General features: G+C 31.4%; 1 protein-coding gene across 3 annotated transcripts in view; it reads left to right on the top strand.

Moving 5' to 3' along the window:
- LOC130896214 (A disintegrin and metalloproteinase with thrombospondin motifs 7) overlaps positions 1-18574 on the top strand; it is a 40970-nt gene extending 22396 nt beyond the window's left edge. For 2 of the 3 annotated variants that reach the window (XM_057804153.1, XM_057804152.1), the window contains exons 3-14: positions 4236-4564; positions 5403-5596; positions 5674-5932; positions 6641-7005; positions 10078-10224; positions 10617-10857; positions 10914-11229; positions 12384-12511; positions 13820-14070; positions 14451-14568; positions 16508-16849; positions 18392-18567. In XM_057804153.1, coding sequence (XP_057660136.1) covers positions 4236-4564; positions 5403-5596; positions 5674-5932; positions 6641-7005; positions 10078-10224; positions 10617-10857; positions 10914-11229; positions 12384-12511; positions 13820-14070; positions 14451-14568; positions 16508-16849; positions 18392-18532 — 2831 coding nt within the window. In that variant the 3' untranslated portion in view covers positions 18533-18567. Of the gene's footprint in view, positions 1-4235; positions 4565-5402; positions 5597-5673; positions 5933-6640; positions 7006-10077; positions 10225-10616; positions 10858-10913; positions 11230-12383; positions 12512-13819; positions 14071-14450; positions 14569-16507; positions 16850-18391 lie in introns of all 3 variants that reach the window. The other variant, XM_057804151.1, reaches the window with a different exon arrangement.
- Positions 18575-21350: the final 2776 nt, after the last annotated feature.

Raw genomic sequence — 21350 nt, 5'->3', positions numbered from 1 at the left:
AAATAAGCTTTAAGAAATAGTGCTGAAATAGTGCAAAAGTCAATTCTCCCAATCGAAATATTGTCTCGGAAGAGTCACAAAAAAGTGGGAATAAAAATTACTTGCCAGAAACCGGAAAATATCTCGTAAATCTACCAACGAAGACGTGTTTCACAAGTTACTGGTGACTTCGAATCTTTTTATTACGAATATGACACATTAACCTAAGAAAAAGCACCTGAATAACATTGATACATCTAAAGAACTATTAATCCAATTCCGTTGAATTTGAAATCGTAAGTTTTTTTTTTCGAATTGACCAATTTTTGACTTTAAATCCCCAGTTTTATTATTTACAGGATTCTACAAGTTTTAAGTTAAATTGGATTCATATTTGCAATCATTATTTAATGTAAATATGCATTTCAAATACTTGCTGCAATTTGCTTTGATAATAACAACATATCACAGTTTAACTTGATGTATTTTTTGCCGAATGAGACAAACCCCAGGTTTCTATGTTAATCCGTTCTCGAGATATGGAATTTTTTCCGCTATTCGATCATTCGGCCCACTGTGTGTCGCTTTTAAACGGTCAATATCCGATGCCAAAAGGATGATTCGAGAAAAGTTTAGGTGAATTGTTTTACGAATTTTTCGACTATCAATCAATAAATTTAGAGGATGGTTATCGAATAAATGTAAGCAAAGAATTATACAATTCAAATCAACGAATGAGCAATGTCCAGGTGTTCAAAGTGAAAAATGTCTTGCTTCTTTTGAATGTATCGTTGCTGGGATAAATGATTAAGGAGCAATTGATACTGCACATGGAGCTGAAATGGTAAAAGGTATAAAGATAAAGGTAATGTTGAAACATAAAGAATAATAGATGCAAAAACAATATTGGGAACTGAAATACGAGAAATCGAGTATATGTATATGTAAGAACGGCATCGTATAAGAAATTAATCGGTTAATTTGGTGTTATATTTATTTTCATCATACTACACACCAAAATAGCGCCAACAATTAATTGTAGTAATTGTCTTTGTATGCTTAGAAGTAAATCACTAAACATAATTTTTTCCAAATTCTAGAAAAAGTCATTGTGTGTTGTTATCATCATTTTCCATAAGTACAGAAGATCAACAAATGAATAGAATTGGAAAATTCGATCGACTATCGGAGAAATTTCATCGGAGATAAGGCTCGTCATAGTGACTTGATGAGTTGTGTAGGCTAGAACGTTTGACAAATTTTCCCCGAGCAGTCTTTTTATTTTAATTTGTTTTTCATCTCACAGAAAGAAAAACAGATTGTCAGGAAGCAAAAATTAAGAGCGATGATCATGGAATCTGATAGCAACTTCCAAATCTTAATATTTGATATACGAAGAGTAATTCAGCAACAAAGAAAGGAGTTTTTTCAATGAAATAAATATAAAAAGAGGCTCTAAAGCAATAAGGTCGCATATAATGAAATTTGTATCCATGATATTCTCTAGAATAAGAGAAATAATATCTGACACCTATTCAGGACATCAACTTTACTGTTCTCGTTCATATCTATAAATTTATATAAAGTCAAGTCATTTAAAACTAATTGAATATAAATTTCTAGAATCCAGTCACTCTTATATGGAATGTGAATCCATGCATTCCGCTAAAGAAAGGAAAATGAAAAGTTTGAAACATAAGTATACAGATGGCTATCGATTCGTGGAAGACCACGAAGTTATGACAATTACTTTCCAGCTCTCGTCCCTACCTATAGTACCTACCAATTATAATTAAATAAAGCACAAAAAGATTTAATCCGACTTTGTAACAGAGGAAGTTGCTAGTTGGTGTATAAATATACATACTCTCCATTAATTTTAACCAATAATTTTTTTTTGTATCACAACTTATGATTTAGCATTTTTCTATTTTTATTAAACATATTTCCGTTTCTGTTACTCTCCTAAAAAAATTTGATTTCGTTGCTTAATGACTTTCACCTCCAAGCAGGTGAAAACATTCCTGAACTAGCATGAGTACATTTATGTTTTTTAATACACCTTTATTAGTTAGAACCATATATTTCTAAGTGAGTAACTGACTTTTTCACCTCGATTTTCACCTGATTTGCGCGATATAATTTAATTTAAACTTTGCACGCTTGTCTAAGATCTGATTATCCTGATTAAATTCTTCAGAATCCGCCAGATCCATTGGTTACACAACGTAAAGTTAGTTTAAAAATGTCTTTTAAAACATCTCACTTTTAATTCAATTCTTATGCCAAGAATTATTTTGTACTTTACTAGTGTAATTATTGCTAGAAGCATGCTTGTTAGTACTTTTAAACTATAATTTGTTATCAAATAAAATAATCAAAAGTTTTCTGATAAAATATATGTTAGTATTGGCTGTTTTCAATTGAAATTGATTCCACAGAGAACTTTTAGGAAGAAATACATTCACATACATTTTACTTATGAATTTCAGACAAAAATTATTCCAATCATTATATAATACTATGTTTTGGTTTGATTATTGCATATTCGAAGCATACTTCCAGATTTATAATTGTATCTTGACCTACCCGATTCCATACCAGCCAAAATGAAACCTCATTCAGGCCTTTAGTATGACTCCAACCGTACGATCCAGACCATTACACTTTATCATTCCAATATTGTTGCATTTGGCGCATCGGCAGTCCTCAATAGTTCGATATTCTTGTGCGAACTTGAGTAGTAACAGTTACACTTCTTCTTTGGTTATTAATCGTCTCTCAATAGATTATTAGTGCTATAGAGTTTAGAGTTTAAGGTACAGTTTTATGCCTGTACTTGTATAATGTAAACACTTGGCAACAACAATTAATCTTCTCGTTCAAAATATGGGACGTATTGCCGACAATGTGATTTTTGAGATAATATTATTTGTCGAAAGACCAACCTGGAGATTTTTATATGATAAAAAAACCTAATTAATACCGTCATTGAAACATTCAACAATTTAATTATATCAATTTTCCATTTCTAGGAACCTATGCATAAATATACATATTTCTATAAAAGACAGAACAAACAAAGCAGTTCTCGGTAACCAGTAATAAACAATCTACGCAATAGCAAATCGAGGTGCATTTTACCTTTCCACTTGTCAAGAGCAATTGCACACACCTTATTTAATCACTTACTATTGGACGTTCTTTTTAATCAACTACCTAGTTTTGCATTACTAATAACTTGGGCGTAGCTTCTACGCTTATCTTACATTAACAATATCAACTCCATTTTCCGACTTTAATAATCGTTTTATAATGGTACAATTTGCTGTGAGGCTCCATCATGTCACTGTTATTATTTATTCCATTCATTAGACAAAAAAAAAATGATCAATACAATTATATACAGAAAACTGTACAGCACTGGTGGTTTCAAAAATGAAGCCGTGTGTTTAATATGATTCATCAACGGTTCCAGAAATTCCAACTTGTATTTCATGTTATGGTGAATGAAAATCATTAATGTTTCAATGATTTTTTATTTGAAAATATGGATGTTACCGGGCAACGAAAAAATTTTAGCTATAAATTGAATGTGAAGTGGCTTCCAAGATCTTGCGATTTGACACCTCAACTTTTATTTTAATTTCTCATGTTATTTCAAATATATAAAAGCATCTCATTGTTTCTAATGAAACGTTCACGCAAATATTAAAGTTAATCACTATATTTTTTTAGAGAAAGATTATAGTCTGAGAATTGCCACGTATAAACAACCTTTCTGCCTGTAAGATGTATGGCATTCAATTGTTAATTTGTCAGTGAATAATTTTCCCTCATTTTTTCACATCTGCAGATTTTGACTTAGTTAACCCTTAGTCTGCAAGAATTCTCTCTAAACAGCGATATCATTTGGTTGGTAGTCTTTCTCTAAACTCCTTAACTTTCCTCGCCCGTGTCTCATTCTTCATTCGTACCATTTGAGTTTCGTGGTTTCAATACTTTCTAGTAATGGATTAACAGATAGTGTTGTTTTTATCTTCCTTCCAAGCTTTGTCCATTTTTTTAGACCCAGGACCATGTACGTTATTTTCGCCGCGTGTATTTTGCTTTGAATATGTCTCAAATATTCCTACCATTAATTTCTTGTCGGGAATTATCAACTAGTTCTTAAAAAATTTTTCAGAGATGCACGCTGCTGTTATATCCACTTACCATCAGTTTATCTCTTAAGAATAATCAGTTGTTTGTTCCAGGTCTTTACACAACTTCTCTTTCGCACGTCCATGAAACAATTCCACAACGAGTTACCATCACAGGAGAACATCTCAGTCAAGATGTCACAACATATGTTAACGATCCTTCGGAGTATGTTCATTTCAACTTGACCATAGATAATGATGTATACTTTTTGGCCCTTCAACCTTCGAGAAATTTCTTTACGAAATCCATGATAATAGAAAAAAGGGGTAAACATAAACATGAAAGAGTAGATGCTAGGACTCAAATCAAAAACTGTCATTATCATGGAGTCATTCGTGGGCAACAAAATTCTAAAGTAGCAATATCTGCATGTAATGGACTAGTAAGTATTTTTTAATTAGTACGTCCCAAAATATTTTGGACAAAAACTATATCACTCCAAGTTTATGTTAATATTTCCCAGATGAAGTTGTGAATTTTGTCATAGTATACTGTTAATTTCTCAGTATATATTATAGAAAGCGCCATTTGAGAAATTTCAAATTTGGCAAAAAGATCATTTAATGAAATCATAATTCGATTTATAATAATGCATTGGAACTAGCAAATTATAGATTTAAGAAGCATATTTGAGGTAACTATTTGTGATATAGGTGCAGAATTATTCTATTCCATTCAATATAATTCTCATGTTTACGAATGGATTTTTTTTTTATTAAAAAAAGTAATTTCAAACAACCAGTTATTCACAATATCTTAAGCTTTACGGGCTGAAAATTCTTTGACTCCACAATTTCCATTTCTATCCATAAATTTGCTTTGTCCTTTCCACTCATTCACTCTAAAGCCAATTGTTTCGTCTTTCCATTTCCATACATTGCAAATACAATAGCTTTTGTTTACACACATTAAGTGGAAACTTAGTCTAAACGAAGCATTGGAAATATATTCGCAGATGTTTGTCAAGCCTGAATTTTCCTGACGTTGACATATCGTTGGAATTAAAGAGGTAAAATTTGAGTGAATGATCATATTAGATAGAAATGTAGATAAGATAATTATACAGGATAGACTATAATGACAATATAATTATTATAGATTTATGATCTCATATATTATTTGGTGGGTGCAATAAATCATGTAACAAAAAAGGTATTGAAAAATTTGGAGATTGACGTTAGATATTTTCCATTTCTTGAAATATTGATGTTTGTTTTTAGACCGGAATAATTTATTCACAAAAAGGCAACTACTATATAGAACCAGCTTACCATCCTTTAAAAAAAGTTCAACCGGGTCATAATCACTTAATTTACAAAAGATCCGCTGTTATAACGAATCATTTGAAGAAGCGAAAAAAGAAGAGAAAAAAACAAACTAATTGTGGAACTAGAGTTCCAAAAAAATGGACTTTGTAAGTTTATTCAGTTAATTATATAAATATCATGCTTTTCTTCTTGTTACATTGTTCATCGAAATTTTAATTTCAAGGCTAGAGTGGCAAAGCCAACAAGGCAAACTGAAAGTTCAAAGAAAAAAATCCAAACTAAGAAATGTAATAAAAATACCCACTATAGAAAAAAACAACATGAAAAAACTTAAATATAAACAAAATAAGAAAACCGGAAGAAACCAAAGATCTGTTAGTTTAAACCATTTCGTTGAAACTCTAGTAGTAGCTGATGCTAGTATGGTTGATTTTCATCAAGATGGCGATATCGAGACATACATTCTGACTCTCATGAATATGGTAAGGTATTTAAATTGACTAATTACTACAATTGAACTAAATTATTTATTTAGTTTAGCCATAATTAATAAACATACGAGGTGTGATAAAAAATACGGGAACATATTTTATTAAAAACAAAGTATATTGGTGGGATTGATCTTTTTTGAAGTACCGCCAAAACACTGAAAACATTGCAAGGAACGTTTTGTCGGAATCGTCTTAATCTGCCTTGTCGCCACCTTCAGTAATGGTGTCAAAACATTTCCATTTTACCAGTTTATTTATTTTTTGAGAAGCTAGAGTCTCATATTGCCGAATCAGGTGGGTAAGGTCTTTGTAGATTGATGAGGAGACTTTTAGGAGCAAAAAAATCACGCTTGTATAGCGACGTATGACACTAGACACCGACAATTTTTGAGGTCTCTTTCTTTGCACATTATTTCGCAATGACATTCCAATTTCTGAACTACATTTTCGAAAAGTCATTTGGTTTTGAACATGTTGCCCTTTTGCCAACTTAAAACGACACTCTAAAATTCGGCGTTTTAAAACTGAAATCAAAACAGACTGAGAAGTGAGAACGGGTTTAGAAATAGCGTGGCATTTTTTATCACCCCTCGTACTGAACATCGAATCTTTGCTCTTTGTTTTAGTATAAAAAAATAAAATTTTCTTACTCCAATAGCTTAATCAAATAATTAAATTTCATCAGATTTTAAATTGAAGGTTTCTATGCTATATCAAGACCCTACTCTTGGAAATAGCGTCAAAATCGTGGTGGTGAAAATTATTCTGATAGAAGATCCTTTGTCAGAACCTATTCTTAACGTAACAACAAACGCAGACACTACTTTAAAAACATTTTGTAAATGGCAACTAGGTCTTAATCCCGGACAGGATTCCCATCCTCATCATCACGACGTTGCCGTTTTAATCACCAGAAAGGATATTTGCGCTAGACAGGAAGCTCCCTGTGGTACTTTGGGAGTAGCGCATATTGGTGGTATGTGTAAAGCGAGCAGAAGTTGTAGTGTGAATGAAGATAACGGAATTACATCTGCACATACTATAGCGCACGAGCTAGGACACAAGTGAGTTTTTTCAATGTTCAATAATTTTAAATTTAAAATAGCAAAGTGTACTAACTAACTAACTTCCGAGCTTTCGAATACTTATGTATTCATCGACTGGAATTATGGTCAAATATAATAAAAGAAATATGTATAACAATAATAACATTTTACTTACATTAATTAGACGAAGGTTTTAAATTGTCTTATTTCTTTCAAAAAAACATTAAATTCTTCGCTTTCAAAATTCGGTATTCAAAAAACAAAACAATTTTCATTGGATTGTATGAAGTCAACTTTAGATAAAATTATATACAAAAAAGAAAATCAAAACAAGCTCATCGGTTCTCGTAGTAATTATTTTTTTCAAAGCACTGTCAAACTGAAGCATCTTACACTTTGAAGTAATTTTCCCTTCAAACGCAAAAGTTGCTATGATATTATGAGATTTATATTTTCTCCCAAAAGGGTACATTTTATAAAGCTTCGTACGATTACCATAAAGCAATTAATTAGGTAATTTTAAATTTATAGTCCATTTAGTTGATGTATGCCTAAAAGCAACAAAAGAGTCGTCAAATAGCCAATCAAACTCATTCTCTTTGTGCATATCTAATTGGCACAGTTACATGTAGTAAAAACCTCGATTGAAATAAATTGAATACTTTTATGGCAATTTCAATTTAATCTCCTTTTTAGCTTTCACGTTTTTGTTGCGCATATTATCATTTGATTCTATAAATAGATTAATAACATCTATCAGCATTTCAGACAACTTCGTGCATTGACATTTTCAAAATTATTCTACTAATCAAAAAGAAAACGAACTTAGTTTCAATTTACTCTTGTAACATTTCCGCATATATTGATCTAACCCAAAATATTTCAATAATTTGTAAAAATTCTTTAAATTATGATTTTCGTTCGTTTTTCTTCAAATTGTTCATTTTTTCATGTAGCTACTTTTCAAAATATTCATGGATTTTGGATTTATTATTTGGTAAAAAGTTTGGAAATTTCAGTTGTTTCATTTTAATCATAAATGCGCTATGAAACTAAACAAAATGGAAAGAAATTATTAAAAATATTAATTTTTCGATTTTTTATGACCATAATAAATAAAAAAATAACCATAATTTCAATAAAAGCATTTTCGAAATAATTTTCATTATAAACAGTACCACCTTCTTTTGGAACAAAATTTTATTATAGGAAAACTCTGGAAATCTTTTAATTCTCATATTTATTATTTTTGAGGATAAGCTGCTCGGTTTTTTTTTATTTCAGTGAACGAATAACCTTTATTCTGAGCATATCTATTATATCTCTTAGATGTAATACTTTCCTGTTCTTGTTTTGTTAAGTTTGATGTTTACATAAATCAATTGTGAATAAGTTTCCAACAAAACATCACTTCTATTATAAAATTTATGGAAAAATAATAAAAAACATATAGCCGGTATAAAAATTTCACATTCTCGTGATTAGATTGTTCATTTTGAGAAGGCTCCTGTTTGAGTTTTTATAACCGACTGTCGACAATTGTTTTTATCTAGTTGATGGTTTTAAAATATTTGCTTAGTTTACTTTCTAATTCTAATGAAAATATAGAATATAAATAAGCAATATACTATTTCAAAAATTTTAAATATCATGATAAACAATCTTTGGAAAAATAATAGATCTGACAGTTTCTGCACCATAGATGTCTCAAGTATAAACACTTAATGGTATTATTGAACTGTATTTAACATCACGGTAAACAGAGTTCCGAACTTAGGGGGTTTCTCCTCAAATTTATGTACGGTTTCAAAAAAATCAGGATATGGAGAAAAATATTTATTACTTGAAGTTTTCGATAATTTATAAATCAAGAATTTAAAAAAATTACTGAATGAAATCATTTATTGATTTGTTAGTTTCTTAATTGTTTAACGATATTTTATAATTTTTAATGTTATTTATTTAAATATATTTCCATATTTGATTGCGGCTTTAGGGAGATAAATTTTGAGAATTGGGTAGATTAAAATCGTTTTCTCTGAGAATAAATTACCAAACAAGTGGTGATGAATACCAGAAAATTTATTTCCTAGGTTAAAGTCAAAGGAAACAAATTTATTTTCGGTTTCTTATGACTTTAAGACACTTAAGAAATATAAAACAAACCAAAGAAATCCTTATTATACATTGATTGTCCCGTTTTCGTCTTCTTTCTCTTTTCTTAAGACTTAGTCTTGTTTTTTCTACTATTCAGCCTCTTGAGAAGTAGATGTCGTGCCATGTCTTAAAAGGTCGGCTGAGAGATTTCCTTGAAGTTGATTATCAATTTAAATTAAATGGAGAATCAATAATATTTCAATAAATAAATAAAATATTTTGTTTTCCTATTTTCTTCCTGTACTTAACATATATTACATTATATATACCTACATCACTACAGAAAACAGTTTTTTGTCAAAATGGCAATTAGTTGAGTAATTAAGTAAGGCCCCTAAGCGGTATTAGCCCAGGGCCTCACAAATTCAAGATCCGCCCCTGCATTAACCCATCAATCTTCAATGTGGTCTCTCCAATATCGTCGTCTCGACATCGTGATTCGTACTTTATCCCGACTTTTCATATTTTTTCATATTTTTTATTCTTATTTGATCTCTTAAGCCCACTCCTTAAATAGTTCTCAATCATGTTCTTCGTTTTGTTGTGTCCGCTCAAGTTTCCCCTCCATATTTAAGTATGAGTCTTACGTTTTTCCATATGATGTCCCGCAGATAGTCAGAGATAGTCGAGTCCTTATTCATGTACTTGGGTCCGTACCTTTTGTTGTAAATTTTTATCGTTTCTGATCTCGATTCTTACAGTTAGTTCACATCTTGCGGGATCTTTCGCTATTAAAATTGATTCTGTTTTTTCTACAGATATCTACATATTGAGGTATTCGGCTGTTGTTTGGAACCGATTAGTAAACGCTGAGGTAGAATAGACTATTTGAAAAGCATTTCATGACAAAGTATATGCCACGTTTTTGTGATATAAACAATGTTATAATCGAAAATATATGATATGATAAGCGCTACACAATTTCATTTTCAGCTTCGGTATGATTCACGATACAGAAAAAACCGGATGCAAAAGAAGGGAAGGAAACACCATTCATATAATGACACCGAATTTTGAACCAGATACAGTTACTGTAAATTGGTCGAATTGCAGTCGTAGAGAAATCACCAGATTTCTAGAGTAAGTTTCCACGTATTATGAAGAATGTTGAATCAAAGTTATTTCACATAATGTCCTAATGGATTTTCTTATGTTTTGTTTTTAAAGAGTTTAAAAAATATGAAAAAATGCCATCAATTTGTTTTCTGTTTTTTCATAATTCTCAATTGTTAAGTTTAAAGTTGATAAGATTCAATAACCCAAATAGTGTTATTGTATTTAAATAAATTATTGCATCTCTTTCTTTCCCAATGGATATAATTCATTTTGTTTCTAAAATCCTCGACCCCTGTCTAAAATAATAACACTAAATAAATGATTTTCAAAATTTGAGTACTGCCTATTTTATTCTCAGTTATAATCACGATGTATTTGTAAATCATCCAAATTAATTCTTTAAAATATTATTTCAGTAAAGGATTAGGACAATGTCTTCGAGATATACCAGAAGAAGTAGATAGATATAAATATCCCGATTTACCCGCTGGTGTTATGTACGATGCAAACTACCAATGTCGTTTACAATTTGGTAAAAAAGCAACATTATGTACACCTCTCGATGAAATCTGTTTACACATTTGGTGTTCTGTTAACAACACTTGCACTACCCTCCTCCGACCCGCAGCAGAAGGTACATACTGTGGAAAACATAAAGTAAGTTTAACAAAACGGAAATAGTAGATTCATTCATAATAGTTTGTTTTTTCTAGTGGTGCCAGAACCGTGAATGTGTATTGATGCTGGAACCTCCTACTGCCATAGACGGTGGATGGGGGGAATGGAGTTCTTGGAGTGACTGCTCAAAAACCTGCGGTGCTGGTGTTTCAGTCAAGGAAAGAGAATGTAATCATCCCACACCAGCTTTCGGTGGTAAATACTGCGTTGGTGAGAGGAAGAGATATAGAATATGTAATACACAGGCGTGTCCAGCTGGAGAACCTACCTTTAGAGCAGCTCAATGTTCGGAATTTGATGATCAGCTCTATGAAGGGAAAAAATATAAATGGCAACCTTATTTCGATGAAGGTATGGAAATCAATTTAAACATAATAATTAGTTTCAAGACTACTCCACTTCCACCAAGTTGGTGAGATCAGGGCGATAAAGTGTATTAGATACACAGTCAATTGGATACAGAACGGAGACAGAAATAAAATATATTAGTATAATTTTTAAAGTAATACAGAAATAAAAATAAAACTAAAAAATCAAGTATAACTCTTGACATAAGAATAAAATTACCGATGAGAAAATTATTGTCAAAGCGTGGGGTACTTTGTATGACATTTTTAAACTAATTTTTGTTTTGCAACAATTAGATCTGATTTGATCCCCGAATAATTTTTCTAAAAACTAAAAATTATTCACTGAATATGACTTCCATTATTAAAGGATGTCTGTAGCATCATTTAACGAACTTTTGGGGTTAGTCTCTCCACGCGTATTTAAAGCAGACACATTAATGAGAAGAAGTGTAGAACCAGCAGATAGGCTCGTAGTGACCTCCATATAGTGACCACATACAAGGCACAACAATTGCAAAGACACAACTACGATACGAACTGAAATAGCGGACTGTAATTGAAAACATCAAGTAGTTTCTGCCTACTTGCAAAACGCCACATGTAAAACGACACGGCAACTAACGCGACTGGGAAAGCCCCCGTGTGTAATCCTCAATTTAAACTCTGTGTTTCTGCAACACACGCGTTTCACTCGCCGGCAAACAATCTCGTTTTGTCGCTCGTGTAGAATGACCCTAATATGGTAGTATTTATCGTGTATCACTTATGTAGGTTACGGAAATATAAATGCGGTACGTGTACTGGTAAACTTCCAGCGCTTAACCAATGGATCCGGGGTCGGTTCCAACTTTTGGTAGACTGTATTATTTTTCCGTTAATTATTCCTTTAGTCTCCATTTTTCCTTTGATCTAACTCGCTCAAAATGTTTCACTTTCAATATCATCTAGAATCGTAATCAATTATTTGACAGAAAATCTAAAACTAACCATAATTTTAACTAGTTTTTAATTAATTCATATCCAAACTTCCATTCACTAGTAGTTTTAATAATTGCATAATTGACTTGATTGTGTTTTTAAAATGTACTTGGTTGATTATTTAACTTAATCGATCCAATTTATTTCGACGTTCTCATTAAATTGAATTGTTAATAGGTGAACCATGCCAACTATACTGCAGCGACGCGAACGAAACCGTAATTGTTCCTTGGGGTGATTATGCCAAAGACGGTACACCCTGTAGTGTTGTTTCTAGAGACGTATGTATAGCAGGAATATGTAAGGTAAATTTCATCATAATATAGAAAATATCAAATTCATAATTATCATGTGAAAACACTCTTAATGCCACTATTATTATTTTTATATAGATACGTATATTTCGCTAGCGTAGCTTGTGACCTATTCTACAAAAACTTGTACTGTTGTAATCTACCATGTATATGTAGTTTCTTGTCAATGGCAATTCTATTCGTAGTACCGAGAATCGGACATTGATAAACTTCCGCGGTGACATAAAATACGCTCCGAAGTTTCATTCTCTGATCCTCAGAATCTAAATAGTCAGTCTCATAAATTTTAGATGCCTATTGAACAGTCCTGTACATTGACTCAAAACAGTTTTGACTCTTTACCAACTTTTTTCTTCTGCTAACTGTTTCTTTTGCTACTAAACTGGTTAAGTAAAGAGTTCCACCCATTTTTTCTGGTTACTTTATTTTTTCTTATCCAATGGATACATTTACATAGCTTTTTCGGATATTTTCTAGTCTTTTCATTCTCCTTTTCACTTTTGTGCCCTCATACCTAGAAGATCGTGACAACGAGAGTTGTCTGCTTTGTTGTTGCCTGGTTGCATACCAAAGTTCAACATTTCTCTAATAGTAGGCTATTGCAGTTGTGAGTTTAAGGAGAAGCAATGCCTTTTTAAAGATCAAATGTGCAAAATTTTTGTATCCTGAGATTCTTCCGCATTGTATTGTGTCACAATCCAGACGAAATGCCCCTTGCAGAATACAACTTGGCCATCAAAAATAATGTGTAATAAACTGCCAAAAAGTTCAAAACAGAACTTGTCGCAAACTAGCTGATATTATTAAAACTAGTATGTACTTTGTTTATTTTTACACTGATATTTAACATAGTAGATGCATAGATGTTAAAGCGTTGGTTACTCAAAAATTACAAAAAAAGATCTTGGTCTCCTTGTATCCCGAGTCCTCCATTCGGAAGATTTAAAAAAAATTATGGTAAAAAAGTTTATTTGTGAAGTCGGAAACTTTTTCGAAAGTTCGTTTGGTATTTTAATTTCCTTAAACACAGTAGTGGATATCCGTCGTTTCTACTTGAAAAATTATGGCATCCTTAGTGAGGTTTATCGTTCCACAATTATAGCTTTTGAGCCATCCGTATCATTCAGACAGACTGAATATGAAAAGGTTAATGAAATGTATAATATCACAATCTACATTTTTATTTCTGAATATTTTCTCGAAAAAAAAAAAAAATACAATTTTAGCATGATGAAAAATGTAGAGCGGCTGTGCTATAAAACTGATATAACCATAATTTTTATTTTATACATATTCCAGAAAGTCGGATGCGACTGGGTAGTTGATTCTAAAACCGAGGAGGACGATTGTGGAATTTGTCAAGGAGATGGAAGTAAATGCGACAAAAAGCAAGGGATCTACGATAAACAAAATTGGTCCCCGGGCTACAGGGAAATTGTGGTCATACCGAAAGGCGCTAGAAATATTCGAATCGAGGAAAAAGATCATTCTCCGAACTATATCAGCATTGGAAGTGCCCTTGCTAGGAGGTTCTATTTAAACGGAGCGAGGTAAGTATTTTTTTGAGTCCACTAGGAGTTTTTCGATTTGAAATGGAAAAGTTTGTGTAAATACTTGAAATCCATCTGAAAATTGAAACTCGACTATTGACAAAGTGATTTCTATCATATTATTTGTATTTTGATAGTCTAAACAGAAATTTAACTGAATAGATTCTTTGGAAAATTAAAAATAAAATCACATTGTACGAGAATTGAATATACGAAAAAAAAATGAATTTTCAGAATATAGAGAGGTAATAATTTTATAAATGTCCTTTATGAAATTGAATACGTTATAATGGAAAAAATGAAAACGAATAAAGATTTTTCAAAATCCTCTAGATTATTCCAGTTTTAATGAAAGTACATAATATATATGCTTGTTTCAGACATATTTTTCTGCCAGGAGAATATACCGTGGCTGGAACACAAGCGTTGTATGGAAGAGACAATCAATTGGAAAAAATTCGTATTCCTGGACCTATAATGGAACCTATCGTCGTTTATGTGAGTATAATATGTAAAAAAGTTAATAAATGATAGGGGTCGAATATGAATTTGACGCTAAAAGCGGTAGGGTAGTAATAGTTAATCAAAATTTTATAAACCAAATTTCCATATTTGAATACGTTGATTTTTGAGGTAATTATATGCATTTATCATGTAAATGTACCATTCAGTACCGTAAAAAATTGTATTTAGGTATATTTAAAACTGAATTAAAAAAAAAGTAATATGAGATATATAAAATTAAAAAATATTTGGACAAGTACGTGTTTGAACAAAAAAATGAACTAAGAGTTGTTTAAACAAACTATGCCAAGACAAACCATGGTTCTAATTAATTAAAGCTGTAACTCGTGCATTGAAAAATCAGTTTGTTCAGTATAAAAACATAGACATTATTTGCTTCATTACATGAATTTTCCTTTTTTTTCTCTTTTCAAAAGTTGATATTGACATATAGTATGTGCAAATAACCCAGTTTTCTTTATAACGTCATTAAAATTATAGTTTTTCTTACTGTTTATTATAACTTACTTTTCTAACTGCATCAATAACTTTTAGTCCTTTACATCTTTTCCTAACAACAAAATATGGCCCTGAACGGAAAGTAAATACAATAGAAACTCGTTTATCCGGCCCTCAGTTATAATAATTCGCGATTAACCGGACAATCAACTGCGACCAATTAAATAATTAAGTAATATTGAGATAAGTTACAAAATATAAAATATCAAAGAGTGGGTCACTGGTGACAATAATGATCAAGGCTTTCAGATGGAACTGGACATTGAAAATGATGTAGAACCATCTCATGATGAAGCACTTCAGGCACCTATTTACAATAGGTCTCAAATGGTTTGCTAAACAAACAGAGAGTGATACTGTGAGTTTACTACAGCTGAAACCAGTTCGTGATATAGCATCAATGAAGAGAAAAAGTAGCTTACCTCAAATGACAATTACCATATATTTTAAGCCAACTTAAACTTATTATTATATTATTATTACTTTTATTGATTATTTTATTATTTATTAATGAATAGTACTATTATTAAACTTTAACATAACCCGCTTTTATCCATATATTCGATTATCCGAATCCCTAACGACAACAATTAGTTCGGTTAATCGAGTTTCCACTGTATCTCTTTTTTTGGTTTATGATTGTATTACACTTTTTAAAACGAGAATATTTTTATTTTTCGATATTTCTGCTTAAAAACAGCATAATGTACTTTTTTCTTGGAAGTAAACAGCTGATAGATCTATAAGTTAAGACGTTTTTCTGACTATATTTCCTGATTGACATACACTCCAGAAATGAAATCAAGTCGAATTCTTACCCTCTTTTATAGGTACTTTTTGAAGTAGCTCTATTTGTTTTGGATCAGACCCAAGAATCAAAGAATCTTCTCCATTTGTTTTCAGAATCATTGAAAGCTTGAACTCCTTTCGTTTTGATCCAATATTTCCAGCAAATCTAGACGGATAGTTTTCTAGTATGAAAACAAACAACATTTAAAGCTGGTACTTTGAAGTCCATATTAATTATGTCGCGACGATTCTTCTAAACATCTATTTCCATAGTTCGATAACCACTTACACAATATCATCAAACAAATCATCCAGTTTTTTGACAATTCAAATAAATTCTTCAGCTTCGAATCTCAATAAGAACTCCGCCATATTTTCTATTTTTTTAAATGAATTTAATTTATTTTTTACCCTAGTTCGACCAACCTGTAGTCTTTTTGTGCTCCCAACATTAATGTTTCCTTTAAGAACACTACAATCACCATCCATGCTTCCATCTTCGATGAATAATTCAACCTTTTAAAATCTTTCCCAGTCACATTCACTGTACATTTCATAATATTTTTCATTTGTATTAGATAAAATACTTTGAAGTAGTATTTTTTTACATGATTTATATTTACAGATATATTATCGAGGAAACACCTTTAATCCAGGCGTGGAATATAAATATTCGATTTGGAAGCAAGAGAAAACTAAGGAAGTTAATTACGTATGGATATTAGGAGAATGGTCACAATGCTCAGTAACCTGTGGTGGAGGAACACAACAAAAACAACCACTTTGTCAGGAGTCGGTGATAACAGGAATGACAAATGAATCAGAGAGACCGACTCTAGTAGAAGATTATTATTGCGAACCTAAAGACAAACCTGACTTGCAAATGAGAGCTTGTAACGAAGATAATTGTCCATCCAAGTGGTGGTTTGGACCTTGGCAAGCTTGCACTGCTAGTTGTATCGGAAAGGTTAGAAGCTTTCTTGAAAATGCTTTTTGTTACAATATTACCACAAACATTTAATCTCCTTTGTTAGTAATGAATGTGCCAGTGAATAATTCCAAAGTATCTAAAGCTGCGGAAAATACAAAACTTTGGTTGGTTTCCTGACTATATTCGTATGAACAGAAACACTTATATTTCAGTAAACATAATGGACTTTTGAAATCATCTGGTCTATAATAAAACAAAAAAGTTAACTACTTTTACTAGATTTGCAGCAGCAGACCCATCTAGTGTCGTATAGCGCAATCCGGCTTGTTTGCAATAGTGTGTGAAGTAATAAGTACAAATACAGGATACAACATTTTTTAGACTTGTTAATTCTATTTATTTTGGCTATAAAATGAATTGAATCATTATTCCGTTTATTTTCAAAAATAAATGTTATTTTATTTTTGGAAGTTCTAAGTATATCCACCTAGTGGCGAGCATTACATTTAATATCTTAGTAGATATTATTACAGATATCTGTAACATTCTGCCATTTACAGGATATTGGCAACAATCATGTGTCACTAGATGCCGCTGAATTAGACTTATGTAGCGGCAATACAATCTGTAAAAGTGTTTGATAGCATCAAATTGATGCTGTTTACTTTTTGTTGTGTGTTGTTAGAGATTTTGTCATTTTTGTAATTTCCGTTATTTCCTAAACGTGTATGTGCGGTTGGAATAAAAAGTTGTGTTTAAGAATCCGTCTAAAAATGACGAAAATTGAAGTAACCCTTTTCAACATCATGGAATATATTAGAGTCAGAAGCAGACTCAGAAAGTGAAGCCATTCAAAGCAGAATATACCCATAGTAATATATGGCCCAGAAGGAACAAATTAAAAAAAACATTAAAAGTTTGTGCCTATAGATGTCATGTCTAACTTCCCAGCCTCATGAAACAACAATTAATCTGAATGATAAAGCTAAAGATTGGAAATGCATTTGTTAATGTAAGTACGGAAGGAAGAGACTTGAATATCTATACGAAACTACCAAAAAAGTGCTCAAGTGTTTTAAAGGCCACTAGAATAGGATTTTAACAACTAGTACATTTGTAGCAGGACAACTTTTACCAGGTTTTTATTGTTTTCGAAGTATACCTTGTGGATGTGTGGTTGTTTATTTCAGAAAAACGCTCTAAACATGTGTTTTATTATTTAAATTAAAATTTCAAATATCACAATCTATTGTTTATAAACCAACAAAATTAGTTCGTATATACAGCCTTCATTGCTCACTTCTATTGAAGTTTGAAAGAAAATCAACAGATGTCCTTACTTCGTAATTTTCGCGAATTATTCCTTTAAACTTTATTGCCTTCTAGGCAATTTTTTGAATAATTCAACTTTGGATATGATGTAAACATTTTCCATCACGGCTGTTATTATTAAAATTGTTACATCAAACTGAAGAAATTTTATTGCGAGCGCCACTTAGTGGCAATTGGTACAGTTAATTTACTGCGTTTGCAGCATTATAGATTTCTGTACAGTTTTAATGATTTTATTCATTTTAGGGTAAGAAACCAATCAAACGACGAAGTGTTGTATGTGTGGATGATAAAGAGACGGCGCTGCCGGATAAATTCTGTGACAAAAGGAGTAAACCTTACGAATATAAACCTTGCACATCTCTGCCTCCTTGTGAAGATTTGTAATTCATATTCCTATCTTTATTCATAAATATATTTTAAATAGGATGTTTTTGATTTTATTTTAATACTGACTATAAGAAATTACTCAAACAAATTGACAAACGTCAAGACACGGACCATGGAATAGTACCAAAACATTGAAGAGGTAAATAATCCAGAATCCTCGAATCAAAAACCATGATAGTAGCTGAGCTAGAAAATGAACAAAAAGTAAAAAGATTCGCAGAACGTTTTGCACACACTTTTACAGTACCGAGAAGAAGAACAACTTGAGCAGATACTGCAAAATCAAGACAACTTGAAAATAACTTATACTAAAACATTCATTGATGCATACTGATACTTTTGAAACAACGATTTTTATCGGGAGCTAGAGATATACACTGTAAGGTAACTACTAAATTTAGCCAAGAGTCACGAACAGCGGCTGTCAAAACATGGGAATATGAAGGCAGTCCAGTTACCACTTAGTTACCTAATTGCTTAGTGTAAAAAAGGAGAAAATTGCGGAATCTTACACATTAGTGCTATTGTTAAATGTAGTGCAACTCAAGGAACTTCTACTGAATAAAACATTTATAGTAGTTATAAATAGAATGGAATTGTTCATTAATCGCGATGAAGAACAAACAGATTGTTTTCTTAATAAAACATTTAGATCAAAAAAATTTTACAGATACGAAAGAAAGTTTTAAGTGTACAAGGAATGATGATAATCACGTTGTTGGAAGAGCTCCATATGTTTGAGGTAGGGCGTCACAAAAGTACTTTCGAAGGATAAGGAATAAAAACTATGAAATACTAATATAATAATATATCAGAAGGATGGATTACTTCAAGAATAAAGATGTTGTTTCAACACACTATATAATATTGCAAGAAATGTTACGGGAGAAAAACTTTATTGTTTGGCAGTAGCATACTAGGAATGTATTAACAAAAACACAAACTTAACTATAGATATTTAATTATTTTAATAATTATTTTCTCAATTTTATATTAAATACTAGTGTATGTTATATTCTAGTGTTTATATTACTAAAATTTAGTGTAATCTCTGGATTAATAGAAAAATGTTGCAATAAATCATTTTTAAATACTTTATCACCAGATTCATACATGTAGGATGAAGGTAAGCTTCCTTCAATATCTAAAATTGATAATAAATCAGTCGTAGTTATTTTTAAATACTACGATAATATCGGTGATATTACAATATTTTGTGGTGTGACATGAAAAAAATATTTAAGTATATTTTCTAAATTATGAATTCGAATATTATGAATTTTTAATGGAAGGCGAGGGGCAGCTCCTGCCCTATGGTTAACAATCCGTGACTTTTATAGGGACAACCTGTACAATCTAAATATAGCAAAAATGTATTTTTCAATGGATTTTCCAACAAAAAGCTACTCTTTGCTTAACTCAATAAAATTTATGGCTTAGGAGATATATAGATTTTTAGATCGTTGTACATGCCATAAAGAGGCATTCTGAAGGTATTCAAACACAATCAAAAATTTTCTAAATGAACTGCATACAGTCGAAAATTGTGTTAATTACATAAGGAAACAATTGAAGTATAGAAAAATTTAGTTGGTTAGCATACAACTTATCAAATAAAACCAAAAAAAAAACCGAAATAAATGTTCAAAGTGGGCACATTGCATTTCTACACACTTCTGGGGCCAACGGAGGATATTTTTTTGAACTTGAATGAGCATTCCAAGATTCAGCCTCAAAACGTCACAATTGAAGTTTATTGTATGATTTCGTTGTCCTTAATTCAGGGGAATATAGTGGCCATACAAATGGACCTCCCCGATCAATCCACCTATTAGGAAACAAGTTATTAAAATTATTATCATTTAGGAAGTGGGGAGAGGCTCCATCGGGCTTGAACCACATGTATCTCCGAATGTTTAGAGGAATATCATATAGAACGGGTGGAAAATCGTTTTGGAGAAATTCGAACTATTGTTGACCATTCAGGTTATTATTAAAAAAATATGGACCTACTATATTATTACCCACTATTCTTAAACACACATTAACACAAAACTGATGTTGATTCTTTGTGTGAATCGTCCCGTGAGGATTTTCATCGGCTCCTAATGTAAATTATGTGAATTAATAAACCCGCTTCATTATAAGAAGTACTTTTCAAAGGAATTATCAATTTGTTTACCTAGAAACCAACGAGCGTAGGCTAGTCTTGCTGGATAATCCTCTACTTCCTTGGCATGCACTTTCTGGATGTGGAAGTGGTGAAGAAGTTGCTCCTATAGATTGTTATTTTTGATACGTGAGAATATAGTGACATTTTGCGTATGCTAGTTGTGAGATCAGAATCAACTGCATCTAATGGATTTTGCTCTGAAGCTGAAACACTTCCTAAAATATCATTGTTTAAAAAAAAATGGAAACTACTTAATTTATGTAGACAAAACTCTTTCCCGTAACCTGCGATGAACCTGTAAGTATTTTCGATAAATAATTACAATTTACGATTTATATTTCTTTTTATATTCAACGGTTTCCTTGGCATGTACAACGGTGTATATCATATATCTCCTAAACAATAAATTTTATCGAGTTAAACAACATTATTAAACTGCTGTTCCTGCTGATTTGTATATTTAAACGCAGCTTAAACCAATCGATAAAGCGATTCAAAAGGAAGATTTTGATATAAGTCGAGGTTTCTTGGAATATATCGAAATTCAACATATATTTAAAATCAAATAGCTTTGCTGCTTCTACTGATATGTACATTCGGAAACAATTGATCGGATTTTTATGCAATTCCTACGATGAGATA

Source organism: Diorhabda carinulata, chromosome 7 (genome assembly GCF_026250575.1).
Source record: "Diorhabda carinulata isolate Delta chromosome 7, icDioCari1.1, whole genome shotgun sequence".
NCBI classification, from domain to species: Eukaryota; Metazoa; Arthropoda; class Insecta; order Coleoptera; family Chrysomelidae; genus Diorhabda; species Diorhabda carinulata.
This window is presented reverse-complemented; position numbering and strand designations above follow the sequence as displayed.